Genomic DNA, 21,544 nt, shown 5'->3' on the forward strand with positions numbered 1-21,544 from the left:
AGTATTCTTCTAACTTTAGAAATAAAATAGTACGGAGTATTTTCTTTTTTTTAATCATTCCACTAAAATAGCATAATCTTAAAATGGAAACACTACCATCTTACTTAACTTATACTCCCTCCGTCCCATAAAATTGAGTCGTATTCTTTTTTATTCCGTCCCAACAAAGTTGAGTCATTTCCTTTTTTAATAAAAGACAAAACATCTAATCATTCTTCCTTTATTCCATCATTTACTTTACTCTCTTATCTTTCCTTCTTTTTTCATCTCTCCTATTTATTTAGTATAAATTCTTAATCTCCGTGCACAAAAGTTTTGTATCAACTTTTATGGGACGAAGGGAGTAAAACAAAATCACATAAAATATCATGCTCAAATATACATCAAAATAACAAATTAAACATTAATAAATAATTCTATGAAAAATAACTCAATCCAATTTAATAAAATCATTTGCACTATACTACACTCTAATAAAAATGATCTAGTTTGATTTGATAGATAAAATAAAAATAAATTACAGGAAGCTTCGTTGAGATTGCTCACGTTCAGAGTCCAATCGAGTAATCGAGATTATCATCTAATGAATTAACAAAATTCGATACTTAATTTCAAGACAATGGCATATAATATATTCTTCACTTATTAATCTAATTTTTATATAGAATAAAATTAATCTTAGTCAAAGTTTATTACTGTTGTTCCTCTATGGTAAAAATATTCTTTTTTCGCAAAATTAAAAAAAATTATGTTAAAAGCGAGGATAGAATAAATAAATTATGTTAATTAATCTAAAAATAATTAAATAAAAAGAAAATGAAAACGTGGGCAACAAAATGCACTCAAATTCAACAAAACATAGCTAAGAAAAAACCTTCATGCAGCTAACTTCTCTCTCCTCTCTCTCTCTCTCTCTCATGGCTGCCGCCAAAAAGGGAAGAAGAAAACACAGTAGATGCAGCTTCCTCTGCTCCTTTGCAACCTGCTTCGGCGTTTCCAACAAAGTCTCCGCCGATCACAGCGACAGAAAATCGGTCTCCGCCCGCGCTATTCCGGTCAACGATCCGCCGGAGACCGCGAAGACTTCGACCAGCGAAATCCACGATGTCGAACAACACGAAGAGGAAAAGAAGAAGAGGAAGAAGATCGCAATTTCATCTGCAGATCAACCAATCATCACTAGCAAGGTAGCTAATTACCTCTCAATTCATCAATTAATTTAATCGATCATAAATTTCACAATTACATTATCAATTTCAGAGACACGAAAATCGAGATGAATCAATTGCGATAACGACGATCTCGATTGTAAAATCGGCGGAAGAAGAGATCGGCGCCGTGAATCCGGCGGCGACGAGCCGACGCAAGCTGTCGCACTCGGTTTCCCTGCCTCCGCCGCATCGGAGGAAACAGGCGGCGGGCGGCGACTTCGAGTCGACGGTTGGCGCAGTGATCGTGTCGGCGACGTTGGTGGTGATGGTGATTTGGGGGAAATTTTGGGCGATTGTGTGCGCGACGGCGTGGTTTTACTTGGTGCCTCGAATTAGGGCGAAAATGGAGGAATCAAACGGCGAGAAATTGAAGAGCGGTGAAAGGGAGGGTGTTGATTTTGATTCGTGGGAGTATAAGAAAAAGGTTGTTTTGGAAGGATTGCTCCATCGGAATCAAAAGCTATGACTCTGAGTAACTGATTTTGCTTTTGGAATTATACTTTTTTTTTTTTTTTTTTTTGGGTTTAGTTTTGATGGAGTTTGTTAATTGGGGTGTTTGTGAATGTTAGGTTACACATACTAACTTGGATCATCATTTATGATCACCAATGTAGCTCAATTTGAAGTTGAGAATTATTTGTTTTATTTTACAAATTTTGTTTGATTCTAGTGACCATAGTAGTTCAAATCACGAAATATATATGGTTGATTGCAAATTCGAAAAAGGAATATGAAATTGGAAGTTTTAATTTGGCGCAGTTATCTTGTTTGTGTAAGGTTCAAGGTAATAGTCACAGCCATGCTATTGAACTAAAATAAAGGTGAAATACGACTACTAATTAAGAAAAATTGACGAAATCCACCAAATTTTGTCCAAACTTTGTGATATAGTTTTGTTTATTATACTTTTAACACCCTGAAAAATGTTATTGATATTAATATATTGTTTTCAACAAATTACATAAAATCAAAACTCGATTTGTTATTATGTTAATTTGTTTGAAGCTAGAGGTGCTGCATGCATAATTAAACTAGATTAATCGATTTATCCAAAAAAAAACAATTAGACATTCTGATTTTGGAATTAGAATCACCATAAAAATTCTGCTAGACTAATGACAAGACGTGCATACTAGGAATGGTGGCAAAGCCGGTAGAAGATTGAGAATTTTCAATCATTTTTTTAATATCACCCAATTTTATCTATAACGGCCTCATCACATCTTCATTAGCAAATGACACACACCTCTTGTATAATACTCCCTCCGTCCGCCATTAGTAATCCCATTACTTGGTGGTTTAAGAAATGTTAAGAAATGTAGGTGGAAAAAAATTAGTGGAATATGGGTCTCACTTGTATATATTAGTTTTAAATGAAATGTGAGTGGAATGAGTTAGGTGAAGGTGAGACCCTATTACCATTTATGGTAAAAGTGAACCGGAACTCCTATTCGCGGACGGAGGGAGTAACTCTTTTCACCTAAAATTTCTTCATTAGCAAATCACACACAACTCTTCCTAAGTTGTCAACTTAAGTGGTTGATGATCCACTTAAATCGAGAACTGGTTCCACAAGGGGAGACGACGCCATGACAACTCGTCGTCTTGCGACTCTTGCCTAGAAATCACATACTTTCGCAGTTCTGCATTGTATAGTTCTTCTTTTTGTATATTTTGTTCGGTTTCAGGTGGATCCTTAAAATGCTCAAAAAATTGGAGATCAAGGGCCAACTTTCAATAAAATGCTACCAAATAATTTGGTCTAGAATAAGGTTAAAGAGTGGTGATAAAGACTTGAAATTGCCTAGTTTGTTAAGTGTGTTCTTAATTGTTCACCAGAAAAAATAATAACGAATGGACAAACAAGTCAAAACTAAATAAATACCTAAATTCAATGCTTACAATATCCATATGGAGTTGGTGGCTTTGTAAATTTATTGATTTGTTAATGTGCCAAAAACAAAGAGCAGTTTGATTGGATATATTTGTGACAACAACATACTCCAAACATGCCGACAAGTACCCAAATCTATGGACAGTTGATCCTCTTTATTTTCAGTTCATTTTTATTACTATCACTTTTCAAGTCATGGCTTTATCATATCTAATTAAGGTTCCATTCAAAACAATGAGCATTTTTAATTGGATATATTTGTGAAAACAACATGGAGTAGCATTAAATATGCCGACAGTTGCCCAAATCTATTTGACAATTGATCCTCTTTATTGTCAGTTCAATTTTATTATCACTTTTCAAGTCATGATGGCTCTATCATTTTCATATCTAATTATTGTTTCATGAAACTTTAAGAATTATTAACATTTCAAATAATCGCGTTTCATTTATATTTCCTTCTATATCTTAAATTATCAATCATTCAAGAAAAGCACAGTTAGTTATGACTATGAGTATTGATAGTTATATTTATTGCAAAATAAATCAGATGTCAATTTTAGACACATTAAAAAAATCCACAAAAAACAAATGAGGAAATGAGGGATTTATCATTCAAGCTCACCAAATTCCATCTAAATAAACTATAAGAAAATATAAATAAACAAAAACTAACAGAAGCAATTAAGAATGGGCTGATAATGTAGGGTTGCGTAATGGGCAGTTAATAAATTAATTAAGCCCATCAATCAAACAGCCCAAAAAGCGTAACTTTTTTTTTTCATTAATAAATTGGTAGTTCAAGTCATCACAAATACAACGAAACGTCTATGTTTCTTGCACTTCCTCGGATTGCGGTGTCGATATCTTTCTCACTAAGTTGTTAATTATTATTTCTACCTTTTATTATTTTTATTATTCGCAAATATGATTTTTTTATAAATAGAAGCTTTATACAGTACGCTTAGCTTTAAAACAAAAATAATTTCCAATTCTATATCATCAGGAGAAAACATGTTGCATAAACATAGATTCAAATTCAATAGTGATATTTTATATATTTAGCTTATTCCAAAAAATATCACGATTTTAAGGCCATCCGCAACGCTATCTCTTATCCGTCTCTTAACCATCTCATCTCTTCACTATTCATGGGCCCCACTGTACTTTTCAGCTCATCTCTTAACTAAGAGACAGCACCTGCAACCCTCCATCTCTTAACCATCTCTTATTCATCTCTTAACTATTCATTCAATTTCATTTTTTATTTTTAATTCCAACAAATTCCATTAATAAAAAACACACTTCATTATAAATAAAATAAAATTACAATTTAAAATACATAAAAAAATAAAAAAGACATAATTAAAAAACTAGAAATTACAAATTGCACACTTAAACTCAAATAAAAAAAAATGGAGGCAAAGAAGCAGAAGAAGGAGTTCTCTAGTGACGATCATCTAATGGTTGCCAAATTTTGCCCAAATGTGCTCCATTAGATCCTCCTGGAGTTGGGCGTGGGCGGTAGAATCACGTGTCCTTGCCCGAATAGACAACCGCTCTTGCAAAGACGGATGCACTCCCGTTCGAGGCGGACTACTTGCGGTTGAGCTTCCCGGGGTTTCAGGGTCGAACCAATTTCCCGCCTCAAGTCCTTCGTCGGCGACAATCATGTTGTGCAAGATTATGCACGTATACATGATGTCGACCATATTCTCTATAAACCACTGTCGAGCCGGGGCTTTGATAATGTTCCATCGAGCATGGAGAACCCCGAACGCTCTCTCCACATCCTTGCGAGCAGACTCTTGCTTCTGCGCAAAAAGAGACTGCTTTTCGTCCGTAGGCCTGTTGAACGTCTTCACGAAGGTTGGCCACTTCGGATAGATGCCGTCGGCAAGATAGTACCCCATTTTATACTGGCGATTGTTAGCGACGAAGTTGATGGCCGGCGCTTTACCATTCAGAACATCAGCGAAGAGGTCGGAGTTGTTGAGCACGTTGATGTCGTTGTTCGAGCCGGGGACCCCGAAATACGCATGCCAAATCCATAGCCGGTAGTCGGCGACGGCCTCGAGTATAACGGTGGGGTGGGTGCCTTTGTGGCCGCTCGTGTATGACCCCTTCAACGCCACAGGGCAATTCTTCCATTGCCAATGCATGCAATCGACACTCCCGAGCATCCCGGGGAATCCGTGCACTTGTTCGTGAAGACGGAGCAGAAACTGACAATCTGCGGTGGTTGGCTTCTTCAGAAATTCGGCGGTGAAGGCTGCCCGGACGCCTTTGCAGAAGTTCAACAAACAAAGTCGCCCAGTGGATTCTCCGACGTGCAGGTATTCGTCGAACGCATCCGCCGTTTGTCCAGTAGCAAGCTGACGGATCGCCGCAGTACATTTCTGGAGCGTCGTGTGGCTAGGACGGCCAACAGCGTCGAACCCTTCTCTGAAGAACTCTTCCCGTGCCGCCAATGTGTTCGCGATATGCAAAAATAGCGGGCGTGACATACGGAAACGGCGACGGAAGTAGATATCTCCCCACACCGGGTTCGGACTGAAGTAATCACGTTCCAACCTTGCGGCGGCTTCCTCCCGGTTACGGTGGATGTATGTCTGGCGTTGCCTAGGAGGCGCGGCGGCTTCCTCCTCCCTACGTCGATCTGCTTCTAGCGATTCTTCCAGTATTCGACGCATTTGCTCAAATGGATCCATAATTGATTAAATTTGGGAGAAGAAAAAAATAAAGGAATGATTTTATAGAAGTGATTGGAGAGGAAAGAAAGAGAGATGAGAGAATAAATGTGTGTTTGTGTGTAAAATGGAGAATGGAGAAGAGTATATATAGAATATTAAAAAAAAAAAAAAAAAATTAAAAATATTACCGTTCAACGGTAATATTACCGTTTCTTATTTTAAATTTTTTTTTTTTTGAAAAATCTGATTTAAAAAAAAAAAAAATTGAATTATGACGTCATAAATCCGACGCCCACTCGCGGGTCGGCGAGTGGGCGTCACGCCACCAGCCCGCGCGCGCCACGTGGCGCCGGGCGCGTGTCTCGCGACCTCGAGACTTGCCTCGCCGGGACGCGTCGGGCGTCGAGACATCTCGTCTCGTCGAGACGAGACGGGAGCCGCAACGCTGTCTCGATGCCGTCTCGTCTTGTCGAGACGAGATCGAGTCCGCAACGAGGCAGCGTTGCGGATGCTCTAAAAAGTGAAAATCTGAAAGTTTAATATAATGAAACATTTAAAGAAAGTGATACTATATATTTCCAATTTCTTCCGTCATAGTTACTCGAATAAATTTTATTGAGAATTACATTTGAAAATCAAGAATAAAACACTGAAATGATTTTAAATTTCATTATTGTAGAATTCTCTATTACACAACCTTTTACGTGCTTCAATTATACTATATATAGAAGATTTATTATGCATACAAATCTTCATTTATTGTAATTCCCATATGAAATTTAATTAAGAAAGTGAATTCAAAATGGAATGGAAGGAAGTTTTTCATTTTTGAGAAAATGATTAAATATTTGCAGCGATTCCCTGGGCTTTAATATGGGAACTAGGTGCCCTGCTCCTCTCACTGTCACAAACATCAGCCCTTTATACTCCACAGTCCATCTTCCCACCTTAATTTTGAATTAATATAAAATATATGTATCAATAATTTTATTAATAAAATTAAATATATGGAAAGCTAGGAGTTTAAAAATTAGTGTACCTGCTGGTTGTCGGTGTACCAAGGTGTCCAGTCTTGTTCAATGTCTAGTTGTAACTTTCTCAAAGCATATCTCGTTGACGTTACTGGAACAACGGCATCCGCATCTCCACTTTATTGTTATTACACACACAAGTGAATCTTTTGGTCATAAGTAACTATTGAAATTAAGTTGAACGAGTAAAATACTAACAAATGAAATCACTACTACTAAACATATAAAATAAAATCACTACTATGTTGTAGGAGTATATAGTAAGCATTGATAGTTGTGTGCTATGAAAATGAATCAAGTATTGACTAGAAAATTACCTGTAAATCCAAACTCTTAGATTTGAAGCAATAATACCTCTTAGAGTTGGTAGTATTGAGAATGCAACGTCATCGCTCCTATATTGGAGATTCTCACTGCATTGCAATCCGCATTGTACTCAATCATTCTTCTATTGGATTTTATAATTTGATAAGGGCTAATTGTAAATTTTAATAAAAAAATGGTATGGCTTATTTATAAAAATCTTCCAAAATAAACATGAAGTTTAACATATTTTGCAATTATCTCGTGATGAAATATTCAAGTCGTATATGTGTAATATATATTGAGGGGTGTGTTGGGGTCCTAACAGCATCCCAGTGTAAAACACAACACAAATCATAGCCCTTGGATCCTTAGATTGGATGGTTGTGATAAGGTACATTATTATACTAAAAATCTACATTATTAGCCGAGGTACATTATTAGACCAGAAATGTACATTATTTGACAAAAATACTATATTAATATCCGAGCTACATTATTAGGCTAAAAATCTATATTATAAGATGACACGTGGCATTAATCTGACCGTTAGATCACAAGATCCAATGAACAACAAGTGTTTTAAGTTTTACTCATACTTAGCGTTTTGATATGAATACATCCCTATTGAGGGGATGTTATATATATGTTATAATCAAAACATGTGCAACAATTGTGGACTATATTAAAATTCATTATAGATGGTTTTTTAAGTTATTGGTATGACCTTTAATGAAATTTCATACTCCTAGTTTTTTCAACAATTACCCATTTACCCTTGAGAACTATGTTATACCTGCAAGGTGCCCATGAATAAGGAATTTTTGTGACATTGGCATGAAGAGCTTGTTGAACATCAGCCCTGTTGAAATAGTCATTAATATAAATCAAAGCACATGGATCGTACCATGCCAACGCCTTTCCTGCTTGAAATAGAAATTAATAAGAGAAATTAATTTAAAATATTGTAGCAAAAAGAATTGAATCGAAGTTGAGTCCAACGTTGACACTTACATTGTGAGATATATATTTCGGAGCATCACCCTTCAAATGTAAGTAAGATTTAGAAACGGTGGTTTGATTGTTGCCGACGCAGGTAGGACTGTACAAATTGTACATATCAATGATATTATAAAGCTCGATATACTTCTGAGTGGAACTGTTGCAATCATTAGAAACAATTTGCTGTGTAAAGTTGCAATTTTCCTTGATTTCTTCGTATAGTCCGTCAGATATAATGGCGTGATGCCAAGCGTAGTCGATCCTGCCACTTTGGTAGGTTTCAGAGTCGATTGCTGGATTTCCGATCTATTAATAAAAGATTCATGTAAGCTTGTGAGCTAGATGGAATAAACTATAAGAACAAAAGCTATTTAAATTACGAAAATTTTTCAGTCCCACCAGGTTTGAAAAGAGAATATCAATTCACAAAGTTCTAATTTTTTTCAATTGTCTCATCCGATTATAAAACGATGACTTACGGCGATGCTTAGACAACGTCATTTTTTTAACATTTTCATAAAATATGTCGTTTTGTACACACATGAAATATTTTCGAAAAACTGAAACTCGGTGATTAACACTTCATTTTCAAACATCATGAGTGTGACTATAATTTGATCATCTAAATTAATATTATTCCTAAATGATAGTGCTTAAAAATTGAAGATGGTGAGATACACTAAATCTTACCATAATGCCTTTGAGATTAATATGATCGTCGTCCGATGTTATTTTGTTTCTCTCTATTATTAACTCAGCAAGTTGAGGAACGTAGTGTCCTGAAACGTTTAAAATAAACGTGTCTAATTAAATGTAAATAAATCTAATTTAGTTTATTCAAATAATTTCCTCATATAAACCAACAATAGAATTAATAATGATTTTAGTTAAGTTACTCACCAGCATAACTGTCCCCAGCAATGTAGAACTCATGAGATTTAAATTGAGGAAACCTTTGGAACCAGCCCGATAGAAAATTGTATGAATCCAGAGCTAATTACACAATCAAATAAAAAAAATGCAGGTCAAGATTAACGTAACAAAATTTTAATTTCAACAAATTGATTATAAAAAAATAAACTGTAATTGTATAGAGCATGAAATATTATTTTAGTTGGTAAATTATCGGAAAAACAATATAATTTTGCCAAATTTTGGTCATTAACAACTAATATTGTGAATCTACATTTTTCACAATTGTCTCATAGCTTGAGAGGAAATTATGTGTGATGTAGTTGCGGGAAAGACTACGTGGACAAAACATTCACGAATTTAAAAGACATTATTATCAATCTTTATAACACTTGCAATATTGACTAAATTTCATAAGTTTTTTTGACAATTTTCTCTATTTAAAAGATACTTATATTAATTACCAGTAATCGTGTCACCAATATGGTTTTGCAAATCACTGCTTGTATTTGTATATGAGAAACCAACACCGACCGGAGAGTCTAGGAATAGTAAGTTGGCAGCTACATGAAAAGAAAAATAATTAATATAGAGATCAATAATCATAATCAACTTATAATTATCCAATTTTCTAATGAACATGAAAAATAAAACAATATTCAATTTTGTATTATGGTTAATTGAACTTAAAAATTCCAATTTATTTATTGTTATAATAAAATGTGAGTTAAATGGAGTCTACTTAACATTTACGGCAAAAAGTAAAAATGAACACTAAATAAAGGACCGACAAAAATGACAAAAATGGACTAAAACTGGGAGAATGAAAGAGTTTAATAAAATGAGAAGCATAAATTACTAACTTTATCTAATCACAAACTTATTTCACTTGTCACACATATTCAACCAAAATTTTCTAACTTGTGATGAAGATGATGATATAATTATTAATTATTTACCTTTATTCCAAGAATAATCGTTAAGCTTGAGCTCTGGTTTCCCTTTTTGGGGAATGAAAGGTCCCAACTCTTGTGACTGTCCGTACGCAATTGACGAGCATCCCGGACCTGAAATCACAAATTCATGGGCTCAACTGAGTTGTGAAAATTAAAGCTTCATTTGTTTTTCATTCATATTTTTAAATCTATATAGAAAATGGATAACTGTTGCTTTAATTTTTTGTATAATTTAATGAATTAATATTAATTTTTAAATTTATAGCGTGTGGGTTTTCAACCAATTCTTGGACTTTTTGTCGAAAGAAATGAATGATGTGAAAGGTAATAATGCAGTCATTTAGACTCCAAAGTCAATGTATATAGATTGGCCCATTTTCATGAATACTCCTTCTGTCCTAAATAGTTTGTCTCACTTTGACTTGACTAGACACGTATTTTAAGAAATGTAATGAAAAGTGAGTTGAAAAAATTAGTGGAATGTGAGTTCTATTTTTACATATTAATAAAATATGAGTAGGAATAAGTTAGTGGAATATGGAATCCACTACCAAAAATGGTAAAAAGTGAAATATGACAAACAATATGAGACGGATCGAAATGGAATAATGGGATAAACTATCTGGAACGGAGGGAGTATGCTACATATGTAATTATTCAATTGATTATAGTTAAGATATTTTCTTTTTGTTACTATTTCAAATTAATAATGCAAGTTTGCTTCATGAGCGAGACCCACCCATTCTTCTCCCAATTTCATTTGTTTTTATCCTAACAAATGGAGTACCAATCAAATACTACCAAATTCCTACTAGCTAGCTTTTAGATCCTAATATGTTACTACAAAACGTTCAAATAGAAATAAGGGTGAGCTACATAGTACTATATATATCGAAATAGCAATTTGAAATAGAAATAATAACGAAATCTACCAAAAACAAACACTATATATATCTAAAATCTTGAATATGAAAAAAAACAGCAAACGAACACAAGAAAACAAGAACGTTATCGGTTAGTACCTCCAGTAAGAAACAAGAGGAGAGGTTTGTTTTGAGGATTTTCTGCGGCTTCGAGGAACCAATAAAAGAGAGCTCTTCCATGGCTCTAGTTGACAGTGACATACCCCGCATATTGGTTGAAGCTCACCGTCGGCTGCCCCGGCAGCGCTGCCACTCGGTCCGCCTCCTGCTCCCCCGTCGTGTTTGCCTTCGCAACCACCGCCATTAATAACACTAAGATCGCATGATGCATCGCCTTGTCCATCTCCCCCTTTTAGACGTGACAATAAATTTAATTTTTTAGCTAAGCTTGAGTCTTAATTAATATTGGTGTACATGGGAGTGATATATTGCTAACTCAATACCTAATTGCTAACTACAACTAAATAATAACCATTAGATATTCAAATTAAAGCCTAGATCATCAACCAAGAAATATCAATACGATCAACAAAAAACGTCAATAAAGCCATATGATTAATTCCATAAAATATCAATAGGGGTATTAATGTCAATTAACTACATATTTAGTTATAACTAACTTTTAAAAGAAATCCCAAAACTTTAAATTCATATAACATATATCAAATTAAAGATAATTTTATTAGGATTCCAACGATATCACATATGTATATGTTCCGACGTCAAAATTTGAAAAAAAATTCAAAAAATTTTCAATTTTTTCGTAAAGCAGAAATGTCAACATACTATATAAATTATGTCAATATAATACATGTAGAATGTCAATATAAGCAATGGGTTAACATTCTTAAAGCACCGTGTTGACATTCTCAAAGCATTGTGTTAATATTTCCGAAACACTATATTGACATTTTCATCTAATACCCTAATTTGGCGTTTTTTTTTATCTTTTTTGATTTTATTAATAAAAACGAAACTTACACGTGGCAAGTTGTAGACCACGCGTTTTCTAAAATCCTATGGCCTTAAATTAGTTGTAGTTAGCAATTAAATGATGAGTTAGCAATTGATCACTCCCCTTGGTATACATATATATTACTCCCTCCGTCCCGCTTTAGCAGTCCCATTGACTTTTCTGCCCTCTTTTTGTAAAAATGATAAAAAATAGTTAAAGTGGAGAAATGGTAAAGTAAGAGAGACAATACTGTAGATAAAACTCTTCTCTATATTATTCTCTCTCTCAATTTACCATTTCTCCTTTTTAACTATTTTTTATCATTTTTACAAAAAGGGAGCAGAAAAGTCAATGAGACTGCTAAAGCGGGACGGAGGGAGTACTATACATTTATAGACGTGTTAAGTGGGAATATACATGTTGAAATGATAGGCAACTAATTAAGTGATTAATTAACGAATTGGTTAATTGTTGGACTGTAATTAGTTACGGGATAGGAAAAAGAAACAAAAGAAGAATAATTGCATGAATTCAAATTTCTTATTTTAAATATATTGTTGATATAAAGCTATAAAACACATGTGATTTAAATTGATGATGTGTTTCAGATATTTGCTAGCTAAGTGTGTGGTGAAAAATGATGAAACTCACGACTGGTCTCGTTCTCGAATAAAATTTTAGATGTAATGCTGCATGCAATTCACCTAAATTAGACAACTTAAGAAAAAAATGAAAAAAATTATTAAATTCATAATTTTATAATTTAATTTTGCAATCATGTGATAAATTTGATCAAAAGTTTATAATATTTTCAGACTCAATAAACTAATGTAGTTGTACAATTTAGTAATAGTCAAATAAAGACGTGAAACAATTTTCAACAATGTGAACTTGAATACTCAAAAGTCGAAGGAAATATTTACACTCAATGCATCGAATATATAGCCTCTTAATTTTCAAAATCAAATCTTTGAACATTCCTAAATGGCTAAACTTAGACTTTTGCTACTTATTTAGTCTGGCTAAGGGTTTTTATCCTTATCACATCATGATTGATAAGGAATCAAAATTTTAATAATTTTACTGATAATTTTTTTTTTCCTTTGTAAATAATGTTGATTTTGTTGAATGAGGATAATAGACACTACTCATAGTCTACTTTTAGCTTATAGTAATTTCTTTGTAAGATGATCTCCGTCTACTTTTATGACCTTGATTACATAAATCCTCAACTTATTACTGGATAAGAAATATTTTACCAATTAAATTGTGTTTCCTCGTTTACATAGAGAACTTTCCCGTTTAGATATTAATATTTGAAGGGACCAAATATACATAAAATAAGAAATTAAAATTCACTAAATCTGAAAATGAAATTAATTTATTTGTAAGCGGTGGATCATTGGGCATTACTACTCCTATAATTTTTCATGTGATGGGCTTGGCCTTGTGAAGTTGTGGTAATGCCGAATAAGATCGATTGTTTTAATTGGGTTTCGTATAATGGACAAAGTAAATAAAATTTATTAGGTGAAGGCCCAACATAATCATGGTTGCCCAAAGACGGGCTCATTTTTAATCATAGAAATTTAAAACACTATTGTTTTGATTAAATATTGATATCAGTTTATAATTAATTAAATTTTGAAAAGATAAACTATGATATCTATTAAAATCAAAACAAATTTTAAATTAATATTAATTACAATAATGATTATTGTTTTTGAGCATTAATACACGGGCTTCATTGACTTCGCTAAATTTTCTCTTAAAATCAAAATATAATTTAAATTTATAACTTAATTCTTTTAAATAGAAAAGTCCCTTGTTATAAGTGTTTTAAAACATGCGTGAGATCAATTGAGACTCATAAGTTGTGATTAAATGATATAGCTATTTAGAGTGTTCTACTAGTTTTAATCGTACTATAGTATTTATTTTTGTACGTTACAAAATGTTCAAGTTAAAATGAAGGTGAGCTACATGCTATCAATATGACAAAATCATGCAAAAACAAATACTAGTATATCTTTTTCTTTTTGATGACTACAAAATGCCCAAAACCCAAAACAAAGGTATTTAAGTAGAAGAAGGTAGAACAAGTAACAACAAGACCCTCAACACAACAAGTACAAGTACAAAGATACGAGACACGTATCAGTCTGTGTATGAAAATGCGCACATTAATAGAGAGAGTACTACTCCTAGTTCATAATTAAGAAACAAGAGGTTTTTTTTTAGGATTTTGAGTGGCTTCGAAAAACAAATAAACGAGTGCTCTTCCATGGCTTGAAGCTCACCGGTGGCAGCTGCCCTAGCCGCGCATCCACTCGTTGCACTTCTTGTTCTCCCGATTCGCGTGCACCCACCCGGATATCATCTTAATCAAATCTAAAATATGCTTCCCCAGCTGATCCATCTCTTCCTTCCCTCTCTAGATGTGGTGATAATTTATGTTTAGCTAAGCTTGAGTTGAGTTTTAATAATGGTGTACTGTACATATGTATTTATAGACGTTGGCCAAACCAAAGATATTAATCACACCTTCTTCTTTTTCACCTAGAAATTTCTCATCCACAGAAAACGCCATTCTTGAGTTATTTGTTTTTTTCACCTAGAAATTTCTCATCTTCCTCAATTATCACCATCACTTGACTATTCTCTCTCTACACTAAGCAGGGACACCAGGCCAGCCTATTTTGACTAGTCTTTCTCTTACTCACCAATTCTACAAATAAAAACAAAAAAATAAAGTACTCCAAAAAAGACTTGCATGGGAACATTTTTCACCATCAATTAGTTATTTCTTTTAATTGCCTAGGTCAAATAAATTATTCTGAACTGATAATCAACAGTTCTAATATTAGTTCAAATTAGGTGATTTTTAGCCATTTTACATGTTTCTAACTCGGTTATTCCCGAATTTACAACGGCTTTTCGTTCATGTCAAAACAAGCTAAGTGATACGTATTTCAGTTCAAAGTATTCGATAAGCTAGTTTTAGTTAGGACTGTGAAGGCCCATACAAACCAACATTTTCAACTTAATTGGGCATCAATAATAAAATTACTAGGAACTCCGTTTGGTCCTCATTAAAAGTTACATTTTTCATTTTCGTCTGATCCTCATTAAAAGTTTCATTTAGAGTTTACTAAAAATGGCAATGAACTTTATTCTTACTTTTCATCACTAAATATCATTACGAAAACCTTAAAATAAATAAAGTCAAATAATTAAAAAAATAAACACTAATACTCCTTCCGTCCTATAGATATAGGCTATTTAGGGTTGGTACGAGTTTTAATGCATAAATGGTAAAGTAAAAGAGAATGAGAAAAAGTAGTTGAAATTGTGTAATGAATGACGGGCCAATAAATAATAAAGTAAAAGAGAAGAAGAAAAATATTGCCGTAAATGGAAATAAATTATTTATATGAGACAGATGAAAACTAAATATGACATATTTCTATGGACGGGGGAGTAGGATAGTTGCCACATAGGGCCAAGCCCAATCGACTTTTTCCTACCATATTAATCTAATCTATTCCATTTACTTTCTTCTCATACTTAGGTCTAGCGAATGCTAAAGGTTTCAAAATTGATTTGAATAATTGAGTCGAGTCTAATTTAAAGCTGAAGTTAGTTGTAGAAATTTTGGAATTGCACTGGCGAGTGAGCGTGTCCTGAATAATTTAGTTGACCCATGGGCTCAACTGAGTTGTGAAAGTTAAAGCTCCATATGTTTTTCATTCATATTTATGAATCTTCATAGAAAATGGATAAATTTTGCTTACAATTCATACTTCCTTTGTTCGTCTTTACTTATCACTAGTTTTTTTCCGCCAATACTTATCACACGTACTTTTTATTACTTCTGATAATGGAACTCATATTCCACTAACTCATTTCACTCATATTTTACTATAAAACTATATATAAAAAAAAGTATGACTCATATTCCACTAATTTTTTCATACATTTTAATTTAAATCCGAGACGGGTCGACTTGTTACGATTAATGGTGGACGGAGGGACTAAAATTAACAATGATTACTCCATCTGTTTCCTAAAAATAGAAACTCTTTCTTTTTTGGTCTGTTTTCTAAAATGAGAAACATTCAATGGACTCCACTATCCACTAACACTAATATCTCAAACTAATAATGCAAGTTTGATGCATGAGCAATCCCCCACCCCAAAAGTCATTTGTTTTTATTCAACAATAGCATCCTAACCAATCAATTTCCAATGCCCTATTAGCTTTTACATTCTAATATTTTGTAATATATATTTTTGTATGTTACAAAACGTTCCAAGTTAAAATGAGGATGAGCTACATGCTTTCAGTATGAGTAGTTCAAAATGGAAAGATAAGCGGAAGTTGAATTGAAGAGGAATTCAGATGATACGCCAAAAAGAACCTCAATACAACAAAAAGGAAATTTACAAGAAGAAATAAAGCCACAACGGACAACAAGTACAAAGATATAAGACAATGATCAATCTGTGTATGAAAATGCGCGCATTAATAAAGAGAGTACTAATTCATAATTAAGAAACAAGAGGAGGGTTTTTTTATTTTTTTGGATTTTGAGTGGCTTTGAAAAACAAATAAACGAGTGCTCCTCCATGGCTTGAAGCTCACCGGCTAGCCGCGCATCCACTTGTTGCGCTTCTTGTTCTCCCTATTCGCGTTCACCCACTCGGATATCATCTTAACGAAATCTAAAATAAGCTTCCCCAGCTGATCCATCTCTCCCTTCTCTCTCTAGATGTGATGATAATTTATTTTTATTAGCTAAGCTAGAGTTGAGTCTTAATATTGGCGTACTGTACATATGTATTTATAGACGTTGGCCAAAGCAAAGACATTAATCACACCTTCTTCTTCTCCACCTAGAAATTTCTCATCTTTCTCAATCATCACCATCACTTTGACTATTCTAACAAACAACTATTCAATTCTACAAAAAAACAACAACATTTTTTGAGCTTTGTTGAGATGAATGGTGCAGCTGCATAGGATAGGATCAACAAGTGGCTCAACTTGGGAAAGGATTCTTAATTTGTCTTCACCTGATTCCTTTGTTTCAACTAGTATATGGAGTATTAAATGGTTGACCATTCTAATTCAAAATAAAACAACCATGGGGTGGACGTTCGGAGATGCTGCTGCGTGGGGTCGCAAGTCCAAAAATAAACTTCTCCGGTAGCCTCGTCGGACTTCGGTGGTCACATTAACGTTTTGGAAATCAAAATACGAGCTTTCAAAACACCATTACTTAATTAAAATAAGAAATGAAAACACCTCATTTTGTGTATAGTAGAAAATCATAACTTTATCATTTAATACTTCTACTACTACTATGTTACCAGAACTTACCAAAATTTGACCCAATTCGTGATTTAAATCGTCACTGAAAATTATTTAAATGAGGCTGTTTATTAGTAGTATATTAGAATCTATGTATAGCAAATAATGTTGATTTTGTGAATGAGGATAATAGACACGACTCATAGTCTATTTTACCTTATAGTACTTTCATCGTAAGATGATCTCCATCTACTTTCTGACCTAATGAAACAAACCCTCAACTTATTATTAGAGAAGAAATGTTTTACCAACAAAATTGTGTTTTTTCGTTTACATAGAGAACTTTCCCGTTTAGATGTTAATATTTGAAGGGACCAAATATACATTAAATAAGAAATTTAAAAACACTTAATTTGAAAATTAAATAAACCTATTTGTATGTGGTGGATCATTGCGCATTACTACTATATTTTTCATATGATGGGCTTTGGCCTTGTGCTAGTGCTGAATAAGCTCGATTCTTTTAATTGGGTTTCGTATTAGGTGAAGGCATTGTAATCATGGTTGCCCAAAGACGGGCTCATTTTTAATCACACAAATTTAAAACAATATTGTTTTGATTAAATATTGATATCAATTTATAAGGAATTTTATTGCAAAATATATTAGATGTCGAATCTTTGAATACTTTAAGAAATCCAAAAAAAAAAAAAAATCGAAGAAGGAAAATGTGGGTCTGTGGGATTTACCATTCAATCACCGAATTCGAGCTAAATAATACTCCCTCCGTTCCATAGTAATAGATGCGTTTCTTTTCGGCACGGAGATTAAGAAAAATTGTGTTAGATGAGTTAAGGAAAGGGAGAATAAAGTGGAAAATGAAAAAGGTAGAGAGATGAAGAGAGAAAAAAGTAAAAGAGAATAAAGTGAGAGTAAAGTATGTGCGGAAAAATATGTTGACTTTTGTTAAAAAGGAAAATGACTCTATTACTATGGAACAAAGAGAGTATAAAATAAATCACAAGAATATAATACTGTAAATAAGCAAAAAATTAAAACAGAAGCAATATGTAACTTCAGTGGGCGGTTAACAAATTAATTTCCACCCCAACACATGAAACGAAATTGCTTTGCAAAAATAAGAAGAATTAATAATGTTTTGTGTCCACGCATTTTAACATAATTCATCCCTTACTTTTAGTGTATTAAAAAAAATATCACATACAAAATACTAATATGTGGCAAGACTAGTTATCATTCCATACCCGTAGTTTATATAGCGAGACATCAGACATTTTATGTAAAACATTTACGTAAAAAATGATAGATATTTCCATTGCTTCGTTCAAAGTTACTCGCATGAAATAATATAAAATTAATTTTGAATGTCGAGAATAAAAAACTGAAACCATCTCAAAGCTACTACTTTACTAGTTATATTTCATTTTGTATTTAAAGATGATTAATACTCCTAATAATTTTTTATTTACTGAGATTTCTAACTCCGATCCTCACATATTAATTGAATGAGAAACGCCTCATTATCTACCATTGGCTTTTAATTTCGGTATAAGATCAATAATAGTTCTCCATTCACTTCTACGTATCATGTTGACTCAAACTCTCACTTTATAATTGGATGAGAAATATCTTACCAGCTAGTTTCTGGGTCTAGATTGAAATTTTTCATGTTTAGAATAAGAAACTAAAAGTCGCTAAATTTTTTTAAAAAAATCGATCGATAAATTTTTAAGGACATTATGGTATCTATTAAAAGTTAAAACCAAAACAAATTTTAAATTACTAATCTTTGCAATAATGATTATTGTTTTTGAGCAATAATACACTGGCTTTCATTCGCTAAATTTTCTCTTAAAACAAAAAAAAAAAAAAAAAAAACAATTTACAACTTAATTGTTTTATAAATGTTTTAAAACTATCGAGACTCATAAGTCGTGATTAAGGGATTATTGGACATTAATTTAGATTTATGATATTGCTATTTAGAAGGTTCGATTATTTTTTACATTCTAATATTTTGTTTACAAAAGAAAGGTTCAAGATTAAAATGAGGACGAGCTACATGCTATCAACATAATTTAAGCCGTGTAAAATAAAAACAAATACTAGTATATCTTATTTTTGTCCTTTTGATGAGTACAAAACGCTCAAAATATCACAAAAAAGGAAATTTACTATAAAAAACAAAGCCACATTATACAACAAGTATAAGTGCAAGGATACAGGCACAATACGGATGAAAACACAATAAACAAGACACAGTATGTATGAAAACACAATGAACATAATATTGATTGATACGCCCTCCCTCCATTCCACAGTAGTAGAGTATTTCATATTCTGCACTTAGTTTGAAAAAATGATAGTAACAAATAGTTAAAGTGTGGAAAAAGTAAAGTAAGAAAGAGAATAATGTAGAGAAAAGTTTTAACTACAATACTCTATTCTATTTTACTCTTTCTACACTTTAATTATTTATATCATTGTTTAGAAAATGAAATGACTCTGGAACGGAGGGAGTAAGAAACAATGGAGCGGCTCTCCTACTCCAACAATGGTGCACCATTCCTATTCCAACACTCACAACAAAACATGTTTATAAGATTATTTTATTTTGTTGAGAGTGTTTGAGTAGGAATTGTGCACCATTGTTGGAGCAAAAGATACAAGATCCGCTCCGATAAACAAAAGAAGGGTTACTTTTCTATTATTTTTTTGATGAATTTAGTGGCTTTTAAAATAAAACGAGAGAGTGAACTCTGGCTGCTGCCCTGGGTCAGCCTCCTCTCCTGAATCAGCAACTTGTTCAGCCTCCTTCCTTCCGTCACAGAGTTTATCGCAGGAACCAAATGTTGCATTTGGTGCGCCAGGTGATGCATCTCTCCCTTCTCTCTTTATATCAGTAGATATGATGATAATTAATTTATTTTTTGCTAAGCTTGAGTGAGATCTTGATATTGGTGTATATACTGTAGCAACTGTAGTAGGTATTTATAGATGTTGGCCACTGATACTAATGGTACCTTCTCCTAGAAATTTCTGTAAAACGCGTTTTTGACATTTCTCCTCTCCCTCTTCTTCACGTGAAATTTCTCATCCACAAGAAAAAGATAGCAATTCTTGACTTTATGTGTCGAAAGGGGTAGCGGGTAGTAACAGTTAAAACACATCCCGACCTGCTACCCGGCAACATCTGGAAACGGGGCGGGATCGGGTAGTGTTTTAAATTTTTGCGGGTATGGGTATACCCGTTAATACCCGGTATTTTTAGGATTAGGGTTTTCAAATAATGAAATATATACTGCACAATACTTATTTCCAATTGTGTCTCCTCTGACATCTCTTATAGTAATTAGTGCTATTTTTGATTTTGTATTAAACTTTTGAATAGTGATTAGATTTTAGGCATGCTGGATTTGTTTGTGGAGATCAAATACGCAAAGGTGTTACACTAAATGCAGTCCAAGTTGTCGCTGTACAATTGTACTTGTATTTGTTTTACTCCTAAAATTGATGTGAGAAATTTTGTATGCGGATTATCTTCTTCTTCTTCGGCTATGTAGCGGAAACTCATTATAGAGTACAAACATGTACATGTACATAATACCATTAAACAATATATATAATACCCAACTCAACTTATGCAAGCGGGTTTGGGTATCGGCAACTGCGGATTTGGGACACCCGATGCGCGTATCGGGTTACCCGTATAACTACATGGGTCGGGATTGAGTAGTATGATATTGAACTTTTCGGATTCAGGCACCCGTTTTTGGACGTTTCTTCAAATATCACCATCTCTCTCTATAGAAGCAACTAACCGAAGCATGCTACTTTGAATAGTCTCTTTTCGTACTCATTCAACCCACCAATTATACCAAAAAAAAACAAACAAACAAACTCAAAAAATAGACGTGCGTGGGAACATTTTCCACCACAAATTAGTACTCCTTTAATTGCCTAAGTCAAATAAATTATTAAAATGAGTTTATCTTTCTATCGTAAGTAATTACGGGTGACATAGCAGTTTCGAGAAGAACGGAATTATAAGTGCGTAGGCAACTTATATTTGATGGTTCTAGTTTTTGAACTTATAATCGATAGTTCTATTTTACTTCAAATTATAGGTAACCTTTTGACCAATTTACATGTTTTTCCAAGATTATTCCTAATTTACAACGATTTTCATATCAGAACAAGTAAGTAGGAAAGGAAATATACATGTTGAAACAATAACTAGTTGGCCGAAGATATTAATCATACCTTCTTTTTTCTTCTTTTTATTTCACCTCCAAACTTCGCCATTTTCTTGAGTTATGCGTTTTTATA

The 21,544-nt window shown here is 33.3% G+C and overlaps 1 protein-coding gene and 1 pseudogene across 2 annotated transcripts; one reads left to right on the forward strand and one right to left on the reverse strand.

Moving 5' to 3' along the window:
- Nucleotides 1-853: 853 nt before the first annotated feature.
- On the forward strand, nucleotides 854-1,880 carry LOC125215960 (uncharacterized). Its single transcript, XM_048117546.2, has 2 exons — nucleotides 854-1,187; nucleotides 1,261-1,880. The coding sequence occupies exons 1-2, from the start codon at nucleotides 879-881 to the stop codon at nucleotides 1,675-1,677; spliced, it is 726 nt and encodes a 241-aa protein (XP_047973503.1). The 5' UTR covers nucleotides 854-878; the 3' UTR covers nucleotides 1,678-1,880.
- Nucleotides 1,881-6,446: 4,566 nt separating this feature from the next.
- On the reverse strand, nucleotides 6,447-11,268 carry LOC125216175 (serine carboxypeptidase-like 34; annotated as a pseudogene). The gene is made up of 10 exons (XR_016136286.1): nucleotides 11,025-11,268; nucleotides 10,006-10,113; nucleotides 9,511-9,609; nucleotides 9,035-9,127; nucleotides 8,825-8,913; nucleotides 8,143-8,440; nucleotides 7,929-8,058; nucleotides 7,147-7,242; nucleotides 6,838-6,946; nucleotides 6,447-6,745 (listed from the first exon to the last, which is right to left on the reverse strand). The product of XR_016136286.1 is annotated as a serine carboxypeptidase-like 34 (transcript).
- Between the last annotated feature and the right edge of the window lie 10,276 nt (nucleotides 11,269-21,544).

Source organism: Salvia hispanica, chromosome 3 (assembly GCF_029641045.1).
Source record: "Salvia hispanica isolate PSC_SH4W2 chromosome 3, Shi_PSC_v1, whole genome shotgun sequence".
Lineage (NCBI taxonomy): Eukaryota > Viridiplantae > Streptophyta > Magnoliopsida > Lamiales > Lamiaceae > Salvia > Salvia hispanica.

Excerpts from the sequence above, each read along its gene's own strand:
- LOC125215960 (XM_048117546.2), top strand. The coding sequence starts at position 879 with ATGCAGCTAACTTCTCTCTCCTCTCTCTCTCTCTCTCTCATGGCTGCC. Across the intron at positions 1,188-1,260 it reads AACCAATCATCACTAGCAAG|AGACACGAAAATCGAGATGA; the intron begins GTAGCTAATTAC and ends TATCAATTTCAG.